Below are 19,577 nucleotides of genomic sequence, written 5' to 3'. Positions count from 1 at the left end.
AAATTATACCATGTATGTGGGTGTCTACGTATACATATATCTAGCCAAGAGGTGGGCAGAGTGTGGTGGCGGATTATGCACCATTGGTCAAGTCGAAAACCACTTTGCCCACCTTGTGCTTATCAAAGAGATCGAATGCTTCCCTGGCATCGGTCAATCTGGCCTTGTGGTCAATAAAGTGTTTGAAATCATCCTTCATTGTCTCAAAGATCTCCAAGGCCTCTGCAAATAGTGCCCACCCGTGGCATCTTCCAAACGAAATATTGATGTTTTTCAAGTAGCACTGCAAGGCATCAAATGGCAACGGTTCGTGGCCCATGCCCAACGACGATATGAACCCGTTGGCACGGACAGAGTCAAAGGCAGTTTTCAACGCAGAAGAAGCGCCGACTACTTCCAACACGGCGTCGAAGCCCAACCCATCCAACTTTTGCTCAATGTAGTGCTTGACTCCGTCGGGGTCAGTTTTGAAATTGACGGTAGCCACGGCGCCGAGCCTCTCAGCTTCCGCTAATCTGGTGGGGATACTGTCAACCACCACAACACGCGTAAAGCCAAAGTACCTCAACGACCTCAAAGCACACAAGCCGACTGGGCCTGCGCCTATTTGCAAAATCGTCACGTCTTTGAAACTCTGCGCTGCAAAGCCCTTGGCAGCTGGTATTTTCAAGAAATCCATAATCTTCTTGACTCCATAGTAGCCCGTAATGAAGATATCGGCCATAAGAACGTACACCGATGCGTCTTGCGCGGCCGCGGTCACCTCTTGTTCGGGGAGCTTGATTATGGTGTTTTGCGCATGGGGGATCCGCACGTATTCGGCCTGTCCCCCATCGAGGCCAATTTTGCCAAAAGTGTTTGTCAACCTGCACTGGCCCGTGTATCCATGCTTACAATACCAGCATTCTCCACACTGGATCGTGAATGAACTCAACACCAAATCACCCACGTCGAAACCAGTCACGGCGTCCCCCTTTTCGGCAACAGCTCCCAAGAACTCGTGGCCCACGATTGTGCCTACCGGACCCTTGATGTGGCCCCTATAAGCGTGCAAGTCTGTCCCGCATAGACCAGAGTAGTGGACTTTGAGTATGACATCGTCTGGCTTTTGGATTTTGGGAGTGGCGCGATCTTCGACTTGTACGTCAAAGGGGCCGTGGAACACCACTGCTTTCATTGTTTCTGGAATCTGCGACACCATTTTCTGCTAGTTGGTACTAATACTAGAATGGGAGTTTTTGTTAGATTCTAAGGTGAAGGAGTGGGCTTCATTAGGACCGTGGGCGACGTGGCAGATATTTGTAGACCCTAGGAGTGGTGCTATTTATACGTATCGGTTGGTCCACCTGTTGGTTGTTGGGGCTGGGCGAGTCTAGCGCGAAAAATTACAATAGAGGCCGAAATGTGGGGGTCGTATATACTCGTAGCGGGTTGTATGACCGGGGGTAGGCCTTCCCTCCTTCCACTTGTAACGTTCAAAGCAGCTAGTGGTGGACGAGATGGCCCTCTATAGCTTCTCCTGGTCATTCTCTGGGCAAACGCAGGAGTTTTGAGTGTGTTTTCTTTCTTTCTAATTTTTGATTCTATGGTACGAGGTCTATATCTAAGCTATGCTATGAGATCGAAAAAGGAGGTCCATACAACATAGAACAAGTTTTTGGCAACAGATGCCACCCTCATCCACTTGAGGAGCAAGTTCGAGGTGTAAAAGATAAAGATGTTCATGCAGACGAGGTTTCCTATTGTGGCATAGATCAAGTACAACAGAACCGTAACCATCATCACTAGTCCCTTGGACAAGCGAGGGTAGCAGTTGCCCACAACGTCCTGGACTTTGAATATAAGGGTGTTTGTGTAGGGCCGGCACGTGATTGCGTCTCCATTGTCAGTTTTGGTGCAAGTGGCCACCAACATCGAAGCAAAGTGGTTTTTAACCGCAAAGATGATGCTTTGCAACGTGGACAAGTGCTGGTACTCTTCGAGGTTGTAAAAGTAGAAAATGTCTCCCTTGTGGGCGGCCAACGCTTCTCGATGCCGCAAGATACTTGGTGCATCTTGGAAAGCATACGTCAACAAGTCCCTCAAAAAGTTGTCGTTGAACGTCATCACGTCGCAGAATGAAAAGATGACGCTGACCATGCCTCGGAAATAGGATTGGGCTGCAACTATGAAAAGCGTTATTCGCACGGCCTTGACTAGGAACTTCAATGCTCTCTGAGCAGCGGCTCGAACCACACGGACAAAGTTCGATAAAGTCACGGTCTGCCATATTCTCGAGTATTGCAAGTGCACTAGTGGGATGAATCTCCTGTGCCATCGGATCTCGTAGTACTTGGATGATGCCCTTTGCTGCTGATCTTGCTGCACCAACCGGTGCACTGATTCCAAAGTTTGTTCTCGTTCTTCCGGCGATAGTGTCTCCAAGTAGTCGCGAGCCTGGCCACGTTGGAATATCTCCATTAGCAGCGTATCTAGCTCTCCAAAAATGTCCACATGTTCATCCATCTTGGGGATTTATAACGGGGGATAGGAAGGGATATGGCCGTTAAAGTTGTACTCTCGGTATGGAAACTAGTGATCTACAAAATTGGATATAGGAAAAAAAATAGAGCCGCACCCTCGTTGGAGCAATCGCGATAGAGAGGGAAAGAGATACTACCAACGGCATCGTTTATGGAATGCTCATTGAATTGAAGGAAAAGAGGCAGAAGAGATGTTGTTTCAGTTTCTTTGGCGGATAGACGCTTTTTACCTTTTGTAAATCACAGTAAAGGCTTCACAGTCAGGGCTTCCCCTTGGCAACCTCTAGAAATTTTTCAGAGCTGATCCCTAAGAGTCTTTTCGCAGCCGCCTTGTTGCTAATGCAGCGAGTGTCCGATTGAGCCACCTCCAACAACTTCTTTATCAAGTTGAAACATTTCGCTGCTTCGGCCACGGGCACTTCCATACTTATGCTGGTGAAATTCTCCGGTATTGTCAAGTCTTTAAACTTGTTGCTTCCTTCGAGAACAGTGATGACAAAGCAGACGACAAAGATGACTTTCATGTCGTAGCATAGAATCACCGGTAGACTCGACAAAAGCTCAATCAACTTTATCGTCCTAGACATGATATCCTTGCGTTTTTCGTAAAAAGTCGAGCGCATCCCCGAGTGGATCCGGTTCAAGATCTTGTGCTGGAGGAGATAGGGCGAGGCGAAATTGAGGTCAAAGTTCAACTTGTGGAGGATCATCTCTTCTCTATAGGTGACTTGTGATTTCCATCTTCCGTAGTATTCGCTTTGCTCATCGATGGGCGGAGGCTGGCGGCCAGCGGGGCATTTTGCAGCCTGGGGGTTTTTCAAGTTGCACGCGTACAAGCTGATTCGGTCGTAGGAGTTGACGCAATCGTTGATTTTCCCCGATATGTATAGCGCCGCCGACGCCACATAGTATTTGGAAGACGTTATCTGGACCGTCTGGTAATATCGATGTAGGTAGACCGAGGTCGCGAGGATCGTGGGTGCGTCCACTTTTAGCTTTAGCCCCAATTTGACGACAAAGTCGTGGATCGACTCCTTGAGCCTCAACTCCTGGGCCAAGGTGATTTTCAGCTCCTTTTGGCTTGGGCTTTGCCTCAAGATGTCATCTTCGGGTAGTATCCAGGGCCCGCGCACCAATCGTCGCCTCTTTTTCGAGTTGGCACCCGGCGTGTCGCTGCTCTGTCGTTTGTAGTTGGAGCCGTTCTTCTGCCCCTCGAGGGTTAGTCCGTTGCTGGTTGACTGCGCACCCATTTGCTCCAGGTGTTGTTGAGAGCCTATGCTGGTGGTTCTTGAAAACACGGCTGGTGTTTTTACAGTGGCTGCTTTTTTTTTCCTTCCCTCTGCTGCTATCGCGACTGGGACTTTTGATGTGGAACCACGTAGATGATGATGGTGGTGGTACGCTCGAAGACGATGAGCCACCCAAGTAGGTCTAAAGCAGGGTACTGATGGCTTGAGAGTCTTACCGCTCGCCACTGCCCTCTATCTTTTCCAAGATTAACAGGAGCCAGCTTGAAGCTGAAGAAAATGCCGTACTCTCGCGTGACTAGTCATCTTCTTGAACCCTCAAGTTGAGCCAACTTTTCACCGTAGCAGTTGTACCGCATCGGTTCTTCTTCTTCTCCTGCTCCTCCTCCGTGCTTCTACAAAACATACATCATATACAGCTGAGTAGAGTGTTTCGTTGTTGCGTTCTCTGTCCGTTTGTTCATCCTCTCCAGCACTTCACCTTCTCACTAGCGTGTGTGTCAAAAGGAGAAAAAAAAACCGTCTCGTGAAAAGTTTTCCACATTGGATCGCTAGTGCTACACCACTTATCTGGATACATTTCCACTTGAATCAAGCAAGAGCAAGAGCAAGAGAGAGAGAGATGTCTGATAGCTCATTTATGCATTTGGTTAGGCCAAGTGTCACTGCACCTGCCGCAGGGTCGGCCAACGGGCCCGCCAAGGTCAGGATCCATGCCCCTGCGCTCCTCAATATCCTTGAGATTGTTTCGAAACAGGTGTTGAAACAGCGTGTTATTGGTACGTTGCTTGGAATAAGGTCGGATGACGGGTTGGAGATTGAAATCAGAGACGCATTCATGGTGCCCATCACCGAGACGGGCGATTCCATTCTTGTTGAAGAGCAGGCCCACAAGACATTATACCAGTTTTACAAGAAGGCCCATCCCAAGGAGAGCGTTTTGGGCTGGTTTGGAAGCGCTTCGCAGATTGACGACAACACCAGCTTGATCCACGATTTCTACTCCAAGGGAGTTGATCGTGCATTCCCCCATCCTGCCATATATTTGAATGTCGAGTGCTTTGACTCGCAGGGTAACGTTTCGGCGCCCAAGATTTTCACATACATTGGCGCTGCTGTTGGTAAGCCCGCCTCTAGGAGCAATGTGCAAATAGGCTGGAACAAGACCGCCAGCATAAACAACTCCTACATTTTCAACCCTATACCGAACGAGGTTATCAACGGCACCAGAACCGAGAAAATCGCCTTCAAGACGTTGCAAGATGCAACTTTGGAAGCGGCTACAAACAGCGGCTCTCGCTCTTCCGAGTTGATCAATGGCGACTTGTCGTATTTATCCATGAATTTGCAAGAGACACAAGCAAACGTGGAAACTTTGCTACACTATATCAACTCCAACTCTCAAAACAACACCGACGCCAACATTGATCTATTGAGAAACTTGAGCAATGCCTTGTTGACTAAGCCCTTTATGTTGAGTAACTTGGAAGAGTTGAACAAGGCGTTTGCCAGCCATAACCAAGACGTTATAATGATTGAGTTGATGACTAAAGCTTTCAAAGACCAAATCGAAACCAGTGCCAAGTTGACTGCTGGTGCCGACGCAGACAAGAGATTTTAGTTAGAAGCAAAAAAGAAAAGAACTTAAAAAAAAGGCAAACTTGATGTATAAAATAGTTCATTTATAGAGACACCTTGGCGAAGAGGAATGTGAGTTGGACGTAATAAATTGAGAACAAAAAAAGAACAAAGCAGTAAAAAAACCAAGCAGATAGAGCGCTCTACCGGGTCAATTTTCTTTGAACCTATTCTACCGACATTCAAGCCTCTTTAGCCCCTCTCTTTTGAACCTCTAAGAGTCTAAAAGTCTTGTGAGTTACAGTCAATAGGTGTGGCTGCGAGACGACGTGCTTGAGCGCAGACTGGTATTAAAAAAAAAAAAAAAATACACCTACATTCTCGACTCCCGTTCAGATGGATGTCAAAGGAAATAGGAGTATATGAGAATAAGGGGAAGGGAAAGGGGGTATACGAGAACGTAGGGTTATAACAAGCCAAACTAGGTGTCTTTTGAAACGCCAGAGCAGCAGCAGCAGAGATGCCCGGCTTGGCTGTGCACCTACCCAAGCCGGGCATCTCTGCTTCCGCCGGAAGCTCCGGAGATGCGCTTTCCGCGTTTGTGTGGAGGAAGTGAAAAATTTCCGGTAGTTCGCAGCCTGACTGTGGATCTTATAGGGACATGCAATGGGGGTGAATTATTATGCGACTTTCCGCCACTTTCTCCCCTGAATATACCGCAAGATGGCGATGGCGATGCTGCTAGAATGGAACATCAAACTAGAGAGACTTTTTCATCGCCATTGCCAAGTGCAAGCTGGCAAAAAATGTGGGGAAATACTACACCAGCATAAGGCGTATTTTTATTTCCACAAATCGGAAGTAAAAAAATGGAGCGAAAGCGTAGGGGAAGATGGGCTTGGAGTGTAGCATCACGATGTGTTGCCTCAGGGGGGGGAGAACTTTTCCGGTCCAGTTTCCATCACTCGATTAATCTCGGTGTATTAACTGGTTCGTTAAACGTAAAAATTTCACCAAATATGATGCCAGTTTGCCTAAATTACTCCAAAACCGTCTCACACTGCAGCTTCTACCCCCGGCTGTCTCCCTATCCTTCCCCCTAATTCCCCTACCTCTCCCCCCACTACACTGCCACTCTGCCTCGCAAATCTCCCCATTCAACCTCTCATAAAAGATGGCTCATCCTCACCTTTGAAACAATGTAGCATCTCCCTCCCACCCCGCTACCAAATGCACAAGAGACGAGTGCAGAAAAATATATAAAAAAAAAGACGAAGAGAAGAGCCCTACACTCGGACTCTTTCTTCCATCAGCCTACAAATACACCCCCGTCTGCCTTGCTTGCCCCTTGATCAAGTCAAAAGCGCGAGATTTATCTGATTCCAGAGGACTTGTTTATTCTTCTATTCGTTGCAATTGTTCGGAGCTGCCACTGTTGCTGCTTGGAAAATTGTTCGCCTTCAATATCACTACAAGTTGGAAAATTGAGATACGAGGAAATAAAAAAGGATTCAATTTTTATTGCAAGAATCAAACCTACTCAGGACCAAACAAAACAACAACCCCTTCTTCCCAACCCCTTTCCACGACAGACTCTATATAGTTGCTATATAGACTAGCCCCACTGCCATTAAAAGTCTGCCTTTTTTTTCCGGATATTTTTTTGCCCAGCAACTAGTCAAACATTTGGTCGCTTTTAATCGATTATTCTATATTATGAACAAGCTTCGAAATTCCATCTTGTCATTATTCATATTTACACATTTTACAAACCATTTCATAATATAAGGCAGTAGCAGAAGGGAAGAAGAAACAGTATAAAAATATATTCAAGGACAATTTCAACTCTCCAAATTAGTCAGGTTTTTTTTTTTTTGAAGAAGAAAATGGCGAAGAGCCCTACATCGTTTGGATCTCATTCCCCGCGCAGCGGCGAGATTCGATCTAGTTTCAGCGGGCCGTCTTTCCAAAATGGACCGCGGCCTCAGCTTGGTGGGAAGAATTTAAAGGCGTACAAGAGACGCAAATTTAGTATAGCAAACTCAACTACCTCGTCTTCCTCGGGAAACTCGTCATCGGGCGACGATAATGATGAGGATGGTGACTCAGACACAACCATGAAACATTTGGAAATTGCTCGGCCGTTGACTAAAGCTGCTGGAACAAGTTCAGGTTCAGAATCGTCCTTGACAGCTTTTTCAGATGACGAGAAGTTCGAATTCAAAAAGAGAAGTAAAAACAACAACAGCAAATTGGCCAGGTCGAAGTTGTTAGTAGGACGCAAAGGCGTTGGTAAAAAATCCAAAAGTTATGGAAGGAAAGAAATCCCTCGGAAAACTGTGGACTGGAGACATGAAGATGTTTTCACTATTTCGTCTGAAGATGACGAAGATGAAGTCGAAGTAGAGGAGCTCATTGAAGATGCCATGAGAAATGGTGCCAACAAAGACGCTCATGATGACGATGACGAAGGCGACGGCGACAATGACAATGATTCGGACGACGACGACGACGACGATGATGATGAAAAAACTCATCTTGCCGAGCTTCGTTCTCTCATGGAGAAAGGTAAAATCACTAAACGGTTTGAAACTAACGAAAGTGATGACGATGACGATGACGATGACTCAGACGAAGGAATATACAGTTCTTCAGATGAGGATTCGGACATCGACTTTGTAAAACTTCAAGCTCAACAGAAAGCGCAGGCGTTGAAAGCGGCGAAGGGGCTACATGCTCGTCTGAGCGAAGAACCCGAACAAGAGAAACCAGCACCAGAAAAGAAAGAACGAAGGAAATCCGAGGTAAAGCGTCGAAAGAGCGACGCTAAATTTGGAAGGAGAAGATCGGATGCGGTTTTGCCAGAGTTGAATTTCGCTTTTGAGTTTAATAGCAGCGACGACGAAGATGAAAAAGAGGATGCAAAAGTCGCCAATCCATCACTGTCACTACCTGCAGCAGCAGTAGCAGCAGTAGTAAAAGAAGAAGAGCAAAAGGAAGAAGAAGATATGGGTGTTGAAGTTGATTACTCTCCGTCGACGGCAAATTTCGAGGGTCACTTTGATTTCGACCTCGACTCGAATTTGCTCAATGTGCCCAAAATCAATGACAATTCCGACGACGACTACGAGATTGACGACAATGAGCTTCTTGCTACATTGCAAGCTGAAAACGACGTTGATGAATTCTTGCCAAACATGCCGTCGTCGTCAGGGGCCGTCATTCTTCAAAGTGAGGAGAACCACCTTGACAATGGGAGAGGAGACCAGTCCGTCATCTCGTCAGGAGGAGAGGACTCTGCCACTGCCGATGCTGGAGACGACGATGACGAAAATGACCCCTTTTTAAAAGAGGAGGAGAAATACTTGGTGAATGAGTTTGAAAACAATGGATTCGACGAGTTTGAAGAAGACGAGGACGAGGATGAAGACGACGAGTTCACTCTAGATGAAGGCAAGTACTTCACTTCCAAGAAGATTGCCAACTCGTTCAAGGGAATTGGCGAAGACAAGAGTAAACCGATTGTGCAATACGAGAGCAGTTCTCCTAGCCCCAGCGACTATGACGAAGACGACTACGTTGACTTTGTCGACTTTGACATACCCTTGTTTGATGAAGAGCCGGGGGAGGCGGCCACCGAGGGCAAAAGCAAGGCTGTCAAAAAGAATAGAAAGTTGCTGCACAATAGCGACGAAGACGACGAGTCCTATTTGTGGAATTATTTTTTCAGTTCCGATGGCGATTCGTCGAGCGATACCGAGAACCAACGTTCCGAGTCCAAGTGGCAGTCTTCTAAACCAGCCGTTGAGGATTTATTTGACCAAATCGACAATGACAAGACATTCAGCACCAACATCAACATGAACACCAGCATTAGCACCAGCACCAACTCCAAGAACAGCGGTAAGACCAAGAACAAGAAAAGAAAACACACCAATATTGCCAATCCCAGCTCACCTTTCCCCCACTATCGAACTTCGAACGAGTTTGAAAATGACGAGGATCGCGGATACGACAGTAGTGAGTCAACCGATGTCGATGAAAGTCTCCCCGTATCGTCGACTTTGGCAAATGTCGGGTCCAAGAGAGCCACAGAAGTGTTGTCGTCAAAGACCGCCGACTATAGGCCGCCGGTTTTGGGCTCGTGGGTCACCATTGATAGCAAACCTTTTGGCATAATCGATGGCATGAGTACTCGGTCATTGGAGCCCAGCAAAACCCGTGACCCAAGGTTTGGTTACTCGGATAACTCGTCATCCACTCCAAGAGCTGGAGCTGGAGCTGGAGCTGGAGCTGGAGCTGGAGCCGGCACAGGAACCCGGGCGGGAGCTGGAGCTTCCTCCTCAGAGACCGCGCTTTCCTTGCGTGGGAATGAGGATTCTTCTCTTGATCCCAGTAGCCTGCTGTATTCACCAGTTTTAGCACCCAAATCTCAAGTTGGCGCATTAAGGAAAAGCGTGTTGAACAACTATCATTCTCCGCAGCCGGCAGTTTCTGACGATCTGGTGTTGGGATTAGACGAGTTGCTCAATGTTAGTGATTTGGATAATCATGACGAAAATGATGCCCAGATTTGGCGAGATTTCAATAATCAAAAGAGGAGAGTGCCTCTTGGTGCGTTTAGAAACAAGTCGGTGCTCTACACTCATCATGCAAACCACCAACACCAACACCACCACCACCACCACCATCAACCAAAGCATTATCCTCACGATAAAAGACAGAGGAAGTATTAAGTTTGAGTTGTACCGGGTTCAGTCTTTTCTTTTCTTTTTTTTTTTTCATTTTTGTTCCTTTCTTTTATATTAGATTTTGTTTAGGCTAGTTTTTGTTAGTTCTGGTTATACTTTGGGGACGGAAATTTTAAGGTGATTTTATTTAGTTTTCATAAGCGCTGGTCTTGCCTCTCTCTGAGCAGATACCTCTCATGGCTTTGGATGGTATCTTCAGCGTGGGCTTTTTTTTTGGTCGTATGACAAGCGGTGAATATGTCTGACACTATTTGGAGAGGCAGGTGTTAGGAAAACCGCCGAAGCACAGATACGGAAAAAGGATTGAAAAATACACAGGAAAGTTCAAAACACTTCCCAGTAATAGCCACCGTTCTTGCACTCGTACCCAGCTTGTCGTCTTCAGGCGACAGTTCAATCTTTCTTTTTTGAACGTGGATATTCTCGTGGTAAGGAAGGCTTACGCGACTTCTTGAAGACACGCATCGCCAATTGTGCGAATAGAACGACGGGCCTCTTTGTATACTCCGCCAGGTTTCACCTGAGAATGTGGAAATCTGACCTTTTTATCACGGGGTTCCTAGTGATCCAAGTACCTCACATTATAGAGATCCGAAGTACTCCAACCTAAACTAACATCCTAGCAATTGCATCCAATGCTAAAAAAAAAGAAAACGGTTGAAGAAGCAAAGCCCACTAGAACTACTGGTTTAACTCCCATGCCGATGCTTTTTCCACAAGTAGTTTAGCACTTGAATACACCTGGATTGTGAATAGATAAGATCCGCAACATCGTCTGGATCAAATTTATCTACAGGTGTGGGAAAGGAAAGGTAAGGCAGTTGAAACCCACTGGAACAAACCTCTCTCCAGCCGCGGGCATTAAGAGTCCTACCAAAAGTAGCGCCATCGGGATTACACCTATACACCTTGTTGTATCTTTCTTTCTTTATCAGCTGAGTTGCAACCACACTTGTTCCAATATACAGCCACGAATGCTACTAATACGAGAGGGCCAGCAAGACTCGTCAAAGACGAACTTTTCAATCGTCAAAACAGATCGGCACGTTTGATACCAAGAGGGTTTTTTTTTGGAAAAAGAAAACAAGCACCAAGAAGCAACCAAGAAGCAACCAACATGCAACAAGTAACGGCAGCACCAACTCCAAAGTGAAAGTTTGGCTGGTGATGCCGACACCACAGCCACCCTCCTCCTATGCCCCCCCTCCCTTATAGGCAAAAAAAAAGACAACATCAAGAGCGTTGGTGAAGACAAAAAAAAAAAGGTGAATTGTGAATTGCCGATTGTGATTAGAATCGGCGTCTCAATTAACATGTACTTCGTCCTAACCTGCTAGACGGTTTGCAGGGTCGCTTATCTTAGTGGAATGGCTCATAACTTACGTATCATCGTGAAGAAGATCCTCAATTTTATTTTTAAATTAATAAAATGTTGTTGTTGTCAAAATAATAACCATTGAAAATATTTCACCAAACCCGATCCTCCAGCTAGTCCAGTCCACAGAGCCGTTTTTTTTTTCACTTTGCCTTGATAATCGACTGGTCCATCGCATTCATAGAAAAATAAAAAACACGATGGTTGCACGAGGCAAATCCAAAGCAAGAGTTTGCACGTACTATTCGTTACTCCTGGTTTGGGTAGTATGTGCAATTGGTTGGTATCGCTACTACTACGGATCAGCTGCATCGGCAAAGATACCGCATTCGATCTATGACACCAACGATCCCGAATTTGAACTCTCAAAAGTGCTTAATCTAGCGGTGGATGGTAATGAGTTTACAAACAACCTGATGTATTTACGCTTAAAAGAAGCGTACAACTCGAGCGAAGAAGTTGGTCTTCGCTACTCGTCGATTTATGACGACATTTTCCAAAATCACGAGTTTGAATCTGTAATTGGTAACCTTGACTTTCGACAACGATGCAATTTGTTTTTTAGAAATGTCTTCATCAAGAACCACAATTGGGTATTTAACCCCAATCAGAATTTCGAAGTTGGACTTGGAAAGGAGTTTGAGCGTTACCAGTCCAATAACGCGGCCAAGTTGCAAGCGGCGTTTGACAAGGCCAATGAGGGTAGGAGTGTTGAAGATTACAAAGGGAAATTCTCCGAGTTTAAAAAACAGGCGTTTCAAGAGTTGAAGCAAGCGGAGGTGGAACAGCGGGTTGTTAACGAATTGGCGGTTTTCCGGCTATACAACAAGTGCTATGTCACCGACAATGATCCACTCCAAAATAGGAAAACAGATGCTTTCATTTCAGAGCAGAAACTTTTGATCAATGATGACGCGGAATTGAAGAGCAAAGTTGTCCCCTTTGAGCAAACGAAAAAGGAGCAATTGGTCACCAATGGCAATACTTTACCAAACTTGGACCACAGAATCTATCCTTGGTTGTCATTTGATCTCCCTGTCTACGAAAGATGGACTGGTCAGATCTACCGCGACATTCCCGATTTCAGTCAAATTCTCAAGGATAAATCGCAACCACCTAAAAGTGGTTCATCCAAGTCTGCACAATCAACGGCTTTTTTCAAAAGGTTCAAGAGCCAGTGCAATGGGAAGGGGATCGTGTTGTCGTTTGCAAACCAACACACTGATACCGCGGTAAACTTGATTCGCCTCTTGCGTGCGTTGAAAAACACACTCCCCATTCAAATTGTCTATTTCGACAATCTCAACGATGACTCCAAGAGGAAAATTGTCACAGCAGCTAGAGAAAATTTCTCGTATCTCCCTCAATCGTTTGATAAAATATCGCAGTACTTGCCCAAGGACTACCTTGATCCAACATCAAAGGGCTTGCCCAAGCAAGAAGTCTGGTTTGTCAATACAGCCACTTCAATCAATCCAAACTTTAAGGACAAGTTTGGCGGGTATGCTAATAAGCTATTGGCGACGTTGTTTAACTCTTTCAACGAGTTTATGTTGGTTGACGCTGACACTGCGCTTTTGCATAGTCCCGAGTCCTTTTTCCAGTTGCAAGGGTACAAAGAAACAGGCACTTTTTTCTTCAAAGATCGGTCCATCTTGCAACGACGAAACGAGAACGACAGCAGAATGTTCAAACGGATATCGCAGTCTGCTGTGGATAAAATCATGTTTGACATTGATCCAATGACAAATCGTACTTTTAACGGAAACTTTTTCCAAGACTTGTACCACCAGATGGAGTCTGGGGTTGTTTTATTCAATAGACAACAGCATTTCAACTCCATCCTCATGGTTGTTCATATCAACTTCCTAAGCATAATACGAAAGAAATCGTGGGGAGATAAAGAATTGTATTGGTTAGGATTCGCATTCAATGGCGACGAAAATTACCATTTCAACTCGCACGGGGCGGCCGCTATAGGTGAAGTTACTAATCCGAGCGATCGGAAAAGACCCGATGGCACACATCATCGCTCGCAAGAGTTGTGTTCACCACACCCGGGCCACATCAGCGAAGAAGATAACCACACGTTGCTTTGGATCAATTCTGGTTTCCGGTACTGCCATCAAGCAGATATAATTAATTACGATGTCGAGAGTAAACTTGGCCGTAAACTCAAGTTCCTCGATAGCACCGCGGCTGCATTCAAGGAATACTACCATAGTCCATTGCGAATCAAACATGCCGTCGTGCCTCCACGAGGGGAACGGTTGCAGAATATGGAGAATAAAAACGACGAGCCTTCACTTGGGTGGGCAGTTGAACGCGAGTATTGCAAGGAGTACATGTGGTGTGCTTACCTGAGCATTGGCGGCATCACCGATATAGACACTGGTGCAGAGAACACGATGGAGGGGTTGTTGATTACTTATACCGAGAAAGAGCAGGCATTTTTCGACTATTATGGCGACATCTGGATCGGCGTTGAATAGATGTAGGACTAGAGATAGACTAATGAGAACAAACTGTGACGATTATGAGTTGCCCTTTTCCTTGTGAACAGTCTTGGAGGAGGTCCCGCTGTGATGTAAAATTTCGACGTTATCGCAACGTGCTTAAAGACTTTGGTTGCAAAAAGGAAAAAAAAAAAAAGAAGCAACCTTTGATCCAGGTTCTTGATGCTGTGGAGTCCCCACCAGATTCAATAGGCACCTGCAAAAGAATACGTGTGAATCATGTGGTGGGATCCACATTGACAATAGGGACTGGGTTGAGGAGGAGCGGTTTGTAATTTTGCCGAATTTGCAAGTCTGGTGCCCTCCACTCTGTTTGCTTCGGGTGCCTTGAGGCAGCCAAAAAAAAAACAACAGAAAGTAGGTCCCTGGTGGCATCTAGCTCTATTCAACCCCAAAGATGGATGGATGAGGAAAAATAGGGCGGATGTGAGAACATGGGCTCTCTTCGACATAGCTTCCCCAGTTAGGAACTAATCAGGTGGAGAATGATGCAGCAGTGTTGAAAACAGCCGATCGACTGGATTGGTGATGGCAGTAGGAGCCTTGCTGATCAGAGTTGTTTCAAACGTTTAGAAAGACAATAGCTTTTTGCCTCCTTGATTTTAGTTGTGTTTCCAAGCGTCCGAAGCGTTCAACTAGCTAACTAACCAATTAACTAACCACATGGGCCAAGCTGCTTAGAGGAAACCCTGATTTTGAAGAATTCTTCCGTCCATAAATCGCCTAAGAAAACTGACTTGTCAAGAAAAAACCCTGCAAGGAGAAGCAGAAGGAATCGTGCAGCCACAAATGGAAGATGCCCCGGTTGTTGTTGCTGTTGTTGTTGTTGTTGTAACTTTTGTTATAACTTCTGCTGTTTAAGCGCTCGACGGTGTCTATCTTGCCGTACATGCTATTTGCCACAGGAAATCGTCAAAAAAATACATCTACAGAGAGCAATGGTAACAATGTGATTTTCCTAAGCAACTGATATTCATCAAGAGAGATTCTATTGTCCAATAGCCAGGTTTTCATATTCGATTTTTTTCATTCTTTTGGGGGGTCAGTTACATGTTGAGCACCAAGTGCGGTGAAAATAAAGGAGCTGGTTATTGATGACATATGCTAAAGTGCCATGAGCCTCCGCATGCGGTGGGTTTCGTCAGGTCCGTCAAGTTCACTTTTGTTTTCGAGATAGTCAAATGCGCCTCGCCTAAGCCGGCGCAAGGCTTTGAAAAAAAAAAAGAGTTAAATAAGGAGTGCCCATCATCGGAGGTTCATAACCAGTTGTGATGAAGAGGGTTTCCAACAAAGTTGGCCGTAGGAAGGCTACTCCTACTACTCCTACTATTACTGCGAATAGCAATTGGGGACTTGTTTGTGATTATCATGACTTTTATTCATTCACGTTGTAACAGACTGTATACTCCATTATCCGTTATTCTTGTTCAAAGCTCGTTTGACCGTTTCAGACTAGGGAGAGCCCTTTGAACAAAATAAAAGTTTCAACCGCACCACGAAGAAAGATAAAAAATATGTTCAAAATCATGCGAAATAAATCCAAGAGTAGAGTTAGCACATACTATTCTTTGCTCCTACTATGGGTGATTGGTTCGCTTTTTTGGTACCACTACTACTACTACTACAACAACCACAACAACTACCAGTCGATAGGTTCAAGCAAGAGCCCGCATTCAATCTACGATATTCATGACACAGAGTTCCAGCTCGCGCGGCAATCTCAAGCGGTGGATCCGTTTATAGAAAGCGACTTTAAGAACAACCTGGTGTACATTCGCTTTCGAGAGCTTTACAATGCCTCGAAAGAAGTCGATAAGCACTCATCGGTTTATGACAACATTTTCAAGAACCACGCCGTCGAGTCCGTGTTGGCAAGTCTCGATTTCTCGCAACGGTGCGATTTATATTTCAGGAACATTTTCGCTAAGAACCACAATTGGGCTTTTAACCCCAATGCCAATTTCGATATCGATTTTGGCAGGAAATTTGATGATTTTCTGCTGAAAAATGCTGCCAAGTTAAAAGTCCTCTTTGACGAGGCAAGTAATAATAACAATGGTGATGGCACAATTGAGAATTACGAGGAAAAATTTGCCGAGTTCAAAAAGCAGGTGTATCAAGAACTAAAAGAGGATGAGATTGAGCAAAAAGTTGTTGACGAGTTGGCGGTTTTCCGGCTATACAACAAGTGCTATGTTACCAACAATGATCCCGTGCAAAAGAAAAGAACAGAGGCATTCATTGCCGAGCAAAGAGCATTGATTAACGGGGACCTGGATTTGAAAAGTAGGGTTAGACTTTTTAAAGCAACCATGCCTGAAAAATTAGTGATTAACGGCGACACTTTGCCCAACTTGGATAACAGAATCTATCCTTGGCTATCGTTTGATCTTCCGCTTTATGAGAGATGGACCGGCGAAATCTATCACCATGTTCCCAATATGAGAGAAATACTTGGAGACAGGTTGCAGCCACCGGTCATCATTGATCAGGCAAAATACGAGTCGTCGCAATCAACGGCCTTTTTCAAAAGGTTCAAGAGCGAGTGCAATGGGAAGGGGATCGTGATGTCGTTTGCAGACAAGCATGTCGATTACGCGGCAAACTTGATTCGCCTTTTGCGTGCGTTGAAAAACTCACTCCCCATTCAAATTGTCTACTTTGATAACCTCAACGATGACTCCAAGAGGAAAATTGTCACAGCAGCTAGAGAAAATTTCTCGTATCTCCCTCAATCGTTTGAAAAAGTGTCGCCGTACTTGCCCAAGGACTATCTCGATTCTACGCCAAATGGCTTGCCCAAGCAAGAAATCTGGTTTGTCAATGCAGCCACTTCAATCGATAAACATTATAGGGGCAAGTTTAGCGGGTATGCTAATAAGCTATTGGCGACGTTGTTTAACTCTTTCAACGAGTTTATGTTGGTTGACGCTGACACTGCGCTTTTGCATAGTCCCGAGTCCTTTTTCCAGTTGCAAGGGTACAAGGACACGGGCACTTTTTTCTTCAAGGACAGAGCTGTTCTTCAAAAGAGGGACCCCAACGAGAGCAAATTGTTCAAGCGCGTAGCGCAGTCTTCTGTGGATAAAATCATGTTTGACGTTGATTTAATGACCAACCATACTTTTCACGGAGATTTCTTTCAAGACCTTTATCATCAGATGGAGTCCGGGGTTGTTTTATTCAACAGACAACAGCATTTCAACTCCATCCTCATGGTTGTACACCTCAACTTTTTAAGCATAATTAGAGCAAAATCGTGGGGCGACAAGGAGTTGTACTGGCTTGGGCTTGCCTTTAATGGCGACGAAAACTACCATTTCAACAAGCATGGCGCTGCCGCTATAGGTGAGGTAACACTTCCAAGCGATAGGAAGAGACCAGATGGTACACTTCACCACTCTAAGGAACTTTGTTCGCCACATCCCGGGCACATCAGTGAAGAAGACAACCACACGTTGCTTTGGATCAACTCTGGATTCCGATACTGCCATCAAGCCGACAAGGTTGATTACGAGAAGGAAAGCAGGAAAGGTCATAAGCTCAAGTTTCTCGATGGTACCGCTGCTGCGTTTAAGGAGTACTACTATAACCCATTGCGAATCAAGAATGCAATTGTTCCACCAAGAGGCGAGGAGTTGACGTTTATGTATAATGAAAGCGATGAGCCTTTGCTCGGGTGGCTGTTGGATCACGACTACTGCGAGCGGTACATGTGGTGCGCTTACCTGAGCATTGGCGGGCTTACTGACAAGAATACTGCAAAGGAAAATACCGTGGAAGGGACGCTTATCACATACTCGGAGAAGGAAAGGGCATTTTTTGATTACTATGGTGACATTTGGATTGGCATGGAGTAGGACAAATGAGAAGGATAATTTATAGACTAGTGATAATAAATAAATTGGAGGTGATGTATATCTGAAAAGAGGGACTTGATAATAAAGACCCGTCTACACCATGGGGCTTGTGGTGTTGAGTTTGGGTCTAGGGAGACATCACCTACATATTTATTGTCTAGTAAGGCACTGTGGTCAAAACCCGCCATTTCCAAGAGCATATCGTTGACACAACACACACTGATTTCTGTAGATAATGGTTTTTGGTGCTAGCAGCAAGATTAATCTGTCCACATGAATGTGGCTTCTTGGTTAACACCTCCACGGCTCTGTCTTTTTTTTAAAATCATAGCTGTTGTGCAAATCTTCATCTACAGGAGAAACGAGGCACCTAGCACTTTCCCCCAAATCCGCAGAACCCCCCACGGCCCTCCTTGCATCCTTTAAAGAAATAGTAGAAAAGAATCTGTCTGTGCTTTAGAACCATCCCTCCTGAGTCAATGGCAATGGACGTCACTATCACCTCGAGAGAAGAGGAGGCCAAAGATGTAAGTTATTCTATCTTTCCTTTTTCTCTTGAGTTGCATCTCCCACCAGTTATGAAACAATTGAATTCCAGGTTGCATCCGAAACTGACATGATAGACTTACTTCTGCGCTCCAATTTGCGTCTGCCATAGGCTCTGCTCATGGAATAGCGGACACGGATAGGGAATTAGACAACATACAGACTAACCTTAAGTGGAACAAGAACAAGAGCAAATTTTCAGGGGAACAGAGGTTTGATTGGCGCAAAGCTGTTCCTGAGATTGCCGTTGCATGATAGCGTTGGTCCAGCTGTGGAGGATTGCTCATATCAGAACAATCAAAGATGAATGAAAAGAGGAGCCCGTGTGAAAAGTAATTAGGCCTGGTCACATGTAGGCATCTAATTTAACTGATGCATGAGATACCCACCGCGCCATCTCTATCTCTCTCTACATATGGCGTACGGTACATGGCGCATGGTGCATGGTGGGTGGTGTTTCGTTGTGCCGTGGCCACCAGGTGTGGATTATCACGAGATAATCGACACCTCACCTTCCCCACGGTGGCAGAAACTGCCAGCCGTTAACATTTGATGCATTTTTCTCTCCTCCTGAATCAACCAGCCTGCACTGCAAGAGAAAGCCACCGGCAGTATGGACACGGACCACACCTCGGCAGGCCCATGAAGCCACCTCTCTCACAATCCGCCTCGCAGCTGCTCGCAACTGCTCGCAACGGTTTTGCTAGTAGCTTGCTACATATCTACACACGAGCGGGTTGATCAAGGGGGCCAAGAAGCAGAGCAGGAAAAAGACAGCTTCAAGGGGAAACTTTGCTTTTCTATGACATTGTTCCATATCCAATGATACTCCTGGGTCGTCCTACTAATTTTGCATTGTTCCGGAAATTGCAAGCAAAGCAGGAACGCCTTAAAATTTTCATGCCTGCTGCGTTTGCTGCTGCTGTTGTCGTTAAGCAGCCATAAGCGAGTTGGCCAAGAAACTTCAAATCTCTGGCTACTTCAGGTCTATCCGTCATTTTTAAACTGACTAAAGGAGCCTAAAGGAGTCTCGTTGGAGACACCTTTTTTCCTTCCCCATCATGTGATAGAGTTGTCGATTTGATTTGCAAGATTATACCCAACTACCCACGGCACGGTTTAATTTATCTGCGATGAGAGTGTTTTTTCATGCTGATCGGCAACTTGGTCGGTAGGCTGCTT

The 19,577-nt window shown here is 45.4% G+C and overlaps 7 protein-coding genes across 7 annotated transcripts; 4 read left to right on the top strand and 3 right to left on the bottom strand. All coding sequences in view use genetic code 12, as the record gives it.

Moving 5' to 3' along the window:
- Nucleotides 1–73: 73 nt before the first annotated feature.
- On the bottom strand, nucleotides 74–1,201 carry LODBEIA_P53330 (uncharacterized protein; the record flags this gene model as incomplete). The annotated part of the gene is made up of 1 exon (XM_066975654.1): nucleotides 74–1,201. One exon carries the CDS (start codon nucleotides 1,199–1,201, stop codon nucleotides 74–76), a length of 1,128 nt encoding a protein of 375 aa, XP_066832271.1.
- A 407-nt stretch (nucleotides 1,202–1,608) lies between these two features.
- Nucleotides 1,609–2,460, bottom strand: LODBEIA_P53320 (uncharacterized protein; the record flags this gene model as incomplete). Its single annotated transcript, XM_066975653.1, has 1 exon — nucleotides 1,609–2,460. One exon carries the CDS (start codon nucleotides 2,458–2,460, stop codon nucleotides 1,609–1,611), a length of 852 nt encoding a protein of 283 aa, XP_066832270.1.
- A 322-nt stretch (nucleotides 2,461–2,782) lies between these two features.
- LODBEIA_P53310 (uncharacterized protein) lies at nucleotides 2,783–3,772 on the bottom strand (the record flags this gene model as incomplete). Its single annotated transcript, XM_066975652.1, has 1 exon — nucleotides 2,783–3,772. The coding sequence occupies one exon, from the start codon at nucleotides 3,770–3,772 to the stop codon at nucleotides 2,783–2,785; it is 990 nt and encodes a 329-aa protein (XP_066832269.1).
- Nucleotides 3,773–4,391: 619 nt separating this feature from the next.
- LODBEIA_P53300 (uncharacterized protein) lies at nucleotides 4,392–5,390 on the top strand (the record flags this gene model as incomplete). The annotated part of the gene is made up of 1 exon (XM_066975651.1): nucleotides 4,392–5,390. One exon carries the CDS (start codon nucleotides 4,392–4,394, stop codon nucleotides 5,388–5,390), a length of 999 nt encoding a protein of 332 aa, XP_066832268.1.
- Nucleotides 5,391–7,233: 1,843 nt separating this feature from the next.
- Nucleotides 7,234–10,083, top strand: LODBEIA_P53290 (uncharacterized protein; the record flags this gene model as incomplete). The annotated part of the gene is made up of 1 exon (XM_066975649.1): nucleotides 7,234–10,083. The coding sequence occupies one exon, from the start codon at nucleotides 7,234–7,236 to the stop codon at nucleotides 10,081–10,083; it is 2,850 nt and encodes a 949-aa protein (XP_066832267.1).
- A 1,590-nt stretch (nucleotides 10,084–11,673) lies between these two features.
- On the top strand, nucleotides 11,674–13,965 carry LODBEIA_P53280 (uncharacterized protein; the record flags this gene model as incomplete). Its single annotated transcript, XM_066975648.1, has 1 exon — nucleotides 11,674–13,965. One exon carries the CDS (start codon nucleotides 11,674–11,676, stop codon nucleotides 13,963–13,965), a length of 2,292 nt encoding a protein of 763 aa, XP_066832266.1.
- Nucleotides 13,966–15,503: 1,538 nt separating this feature from the next.
- Nucleotides 15,504–17,849, top strand: LODBEIA_P53270 (uncharacterized protein; the record flags this gene model as incomplete). Its single annotated transcript, XM_066975647.1, has 1 exon — nucleotides 15,504–17,849. One exon carries the CDS (start codon nucleotides 15,504–15,506, stop codon nucleotides 17,847–17,849), a length of 2,346 nt encoding a protein of 781 aa, XP_066832265.1.
- Between the last annotated feature and the right edge of the window lie 1,728 nt (nucleotides 17,850–19,577).

This window comes from Lodderomyces beijingensis (genome assembly GCF_963989305.1).
Source record: "Lodderomyces beijingensis strain CBS 14171 genome assembly, chromosome: 7".
Classification (NCBI taxonomy): Eukaryota; Fungi; Ascomycota; class Pichiomycetes; order Serinales; family Debaryomycetaceae; genus Lodderomyces; species Lodderomyces beijingensis.
The sequence above is the reverse complement of the archived record's forward strand: the minus strand, read 5'-3'. Positions and strand labels throughout refer to the sequence as shown.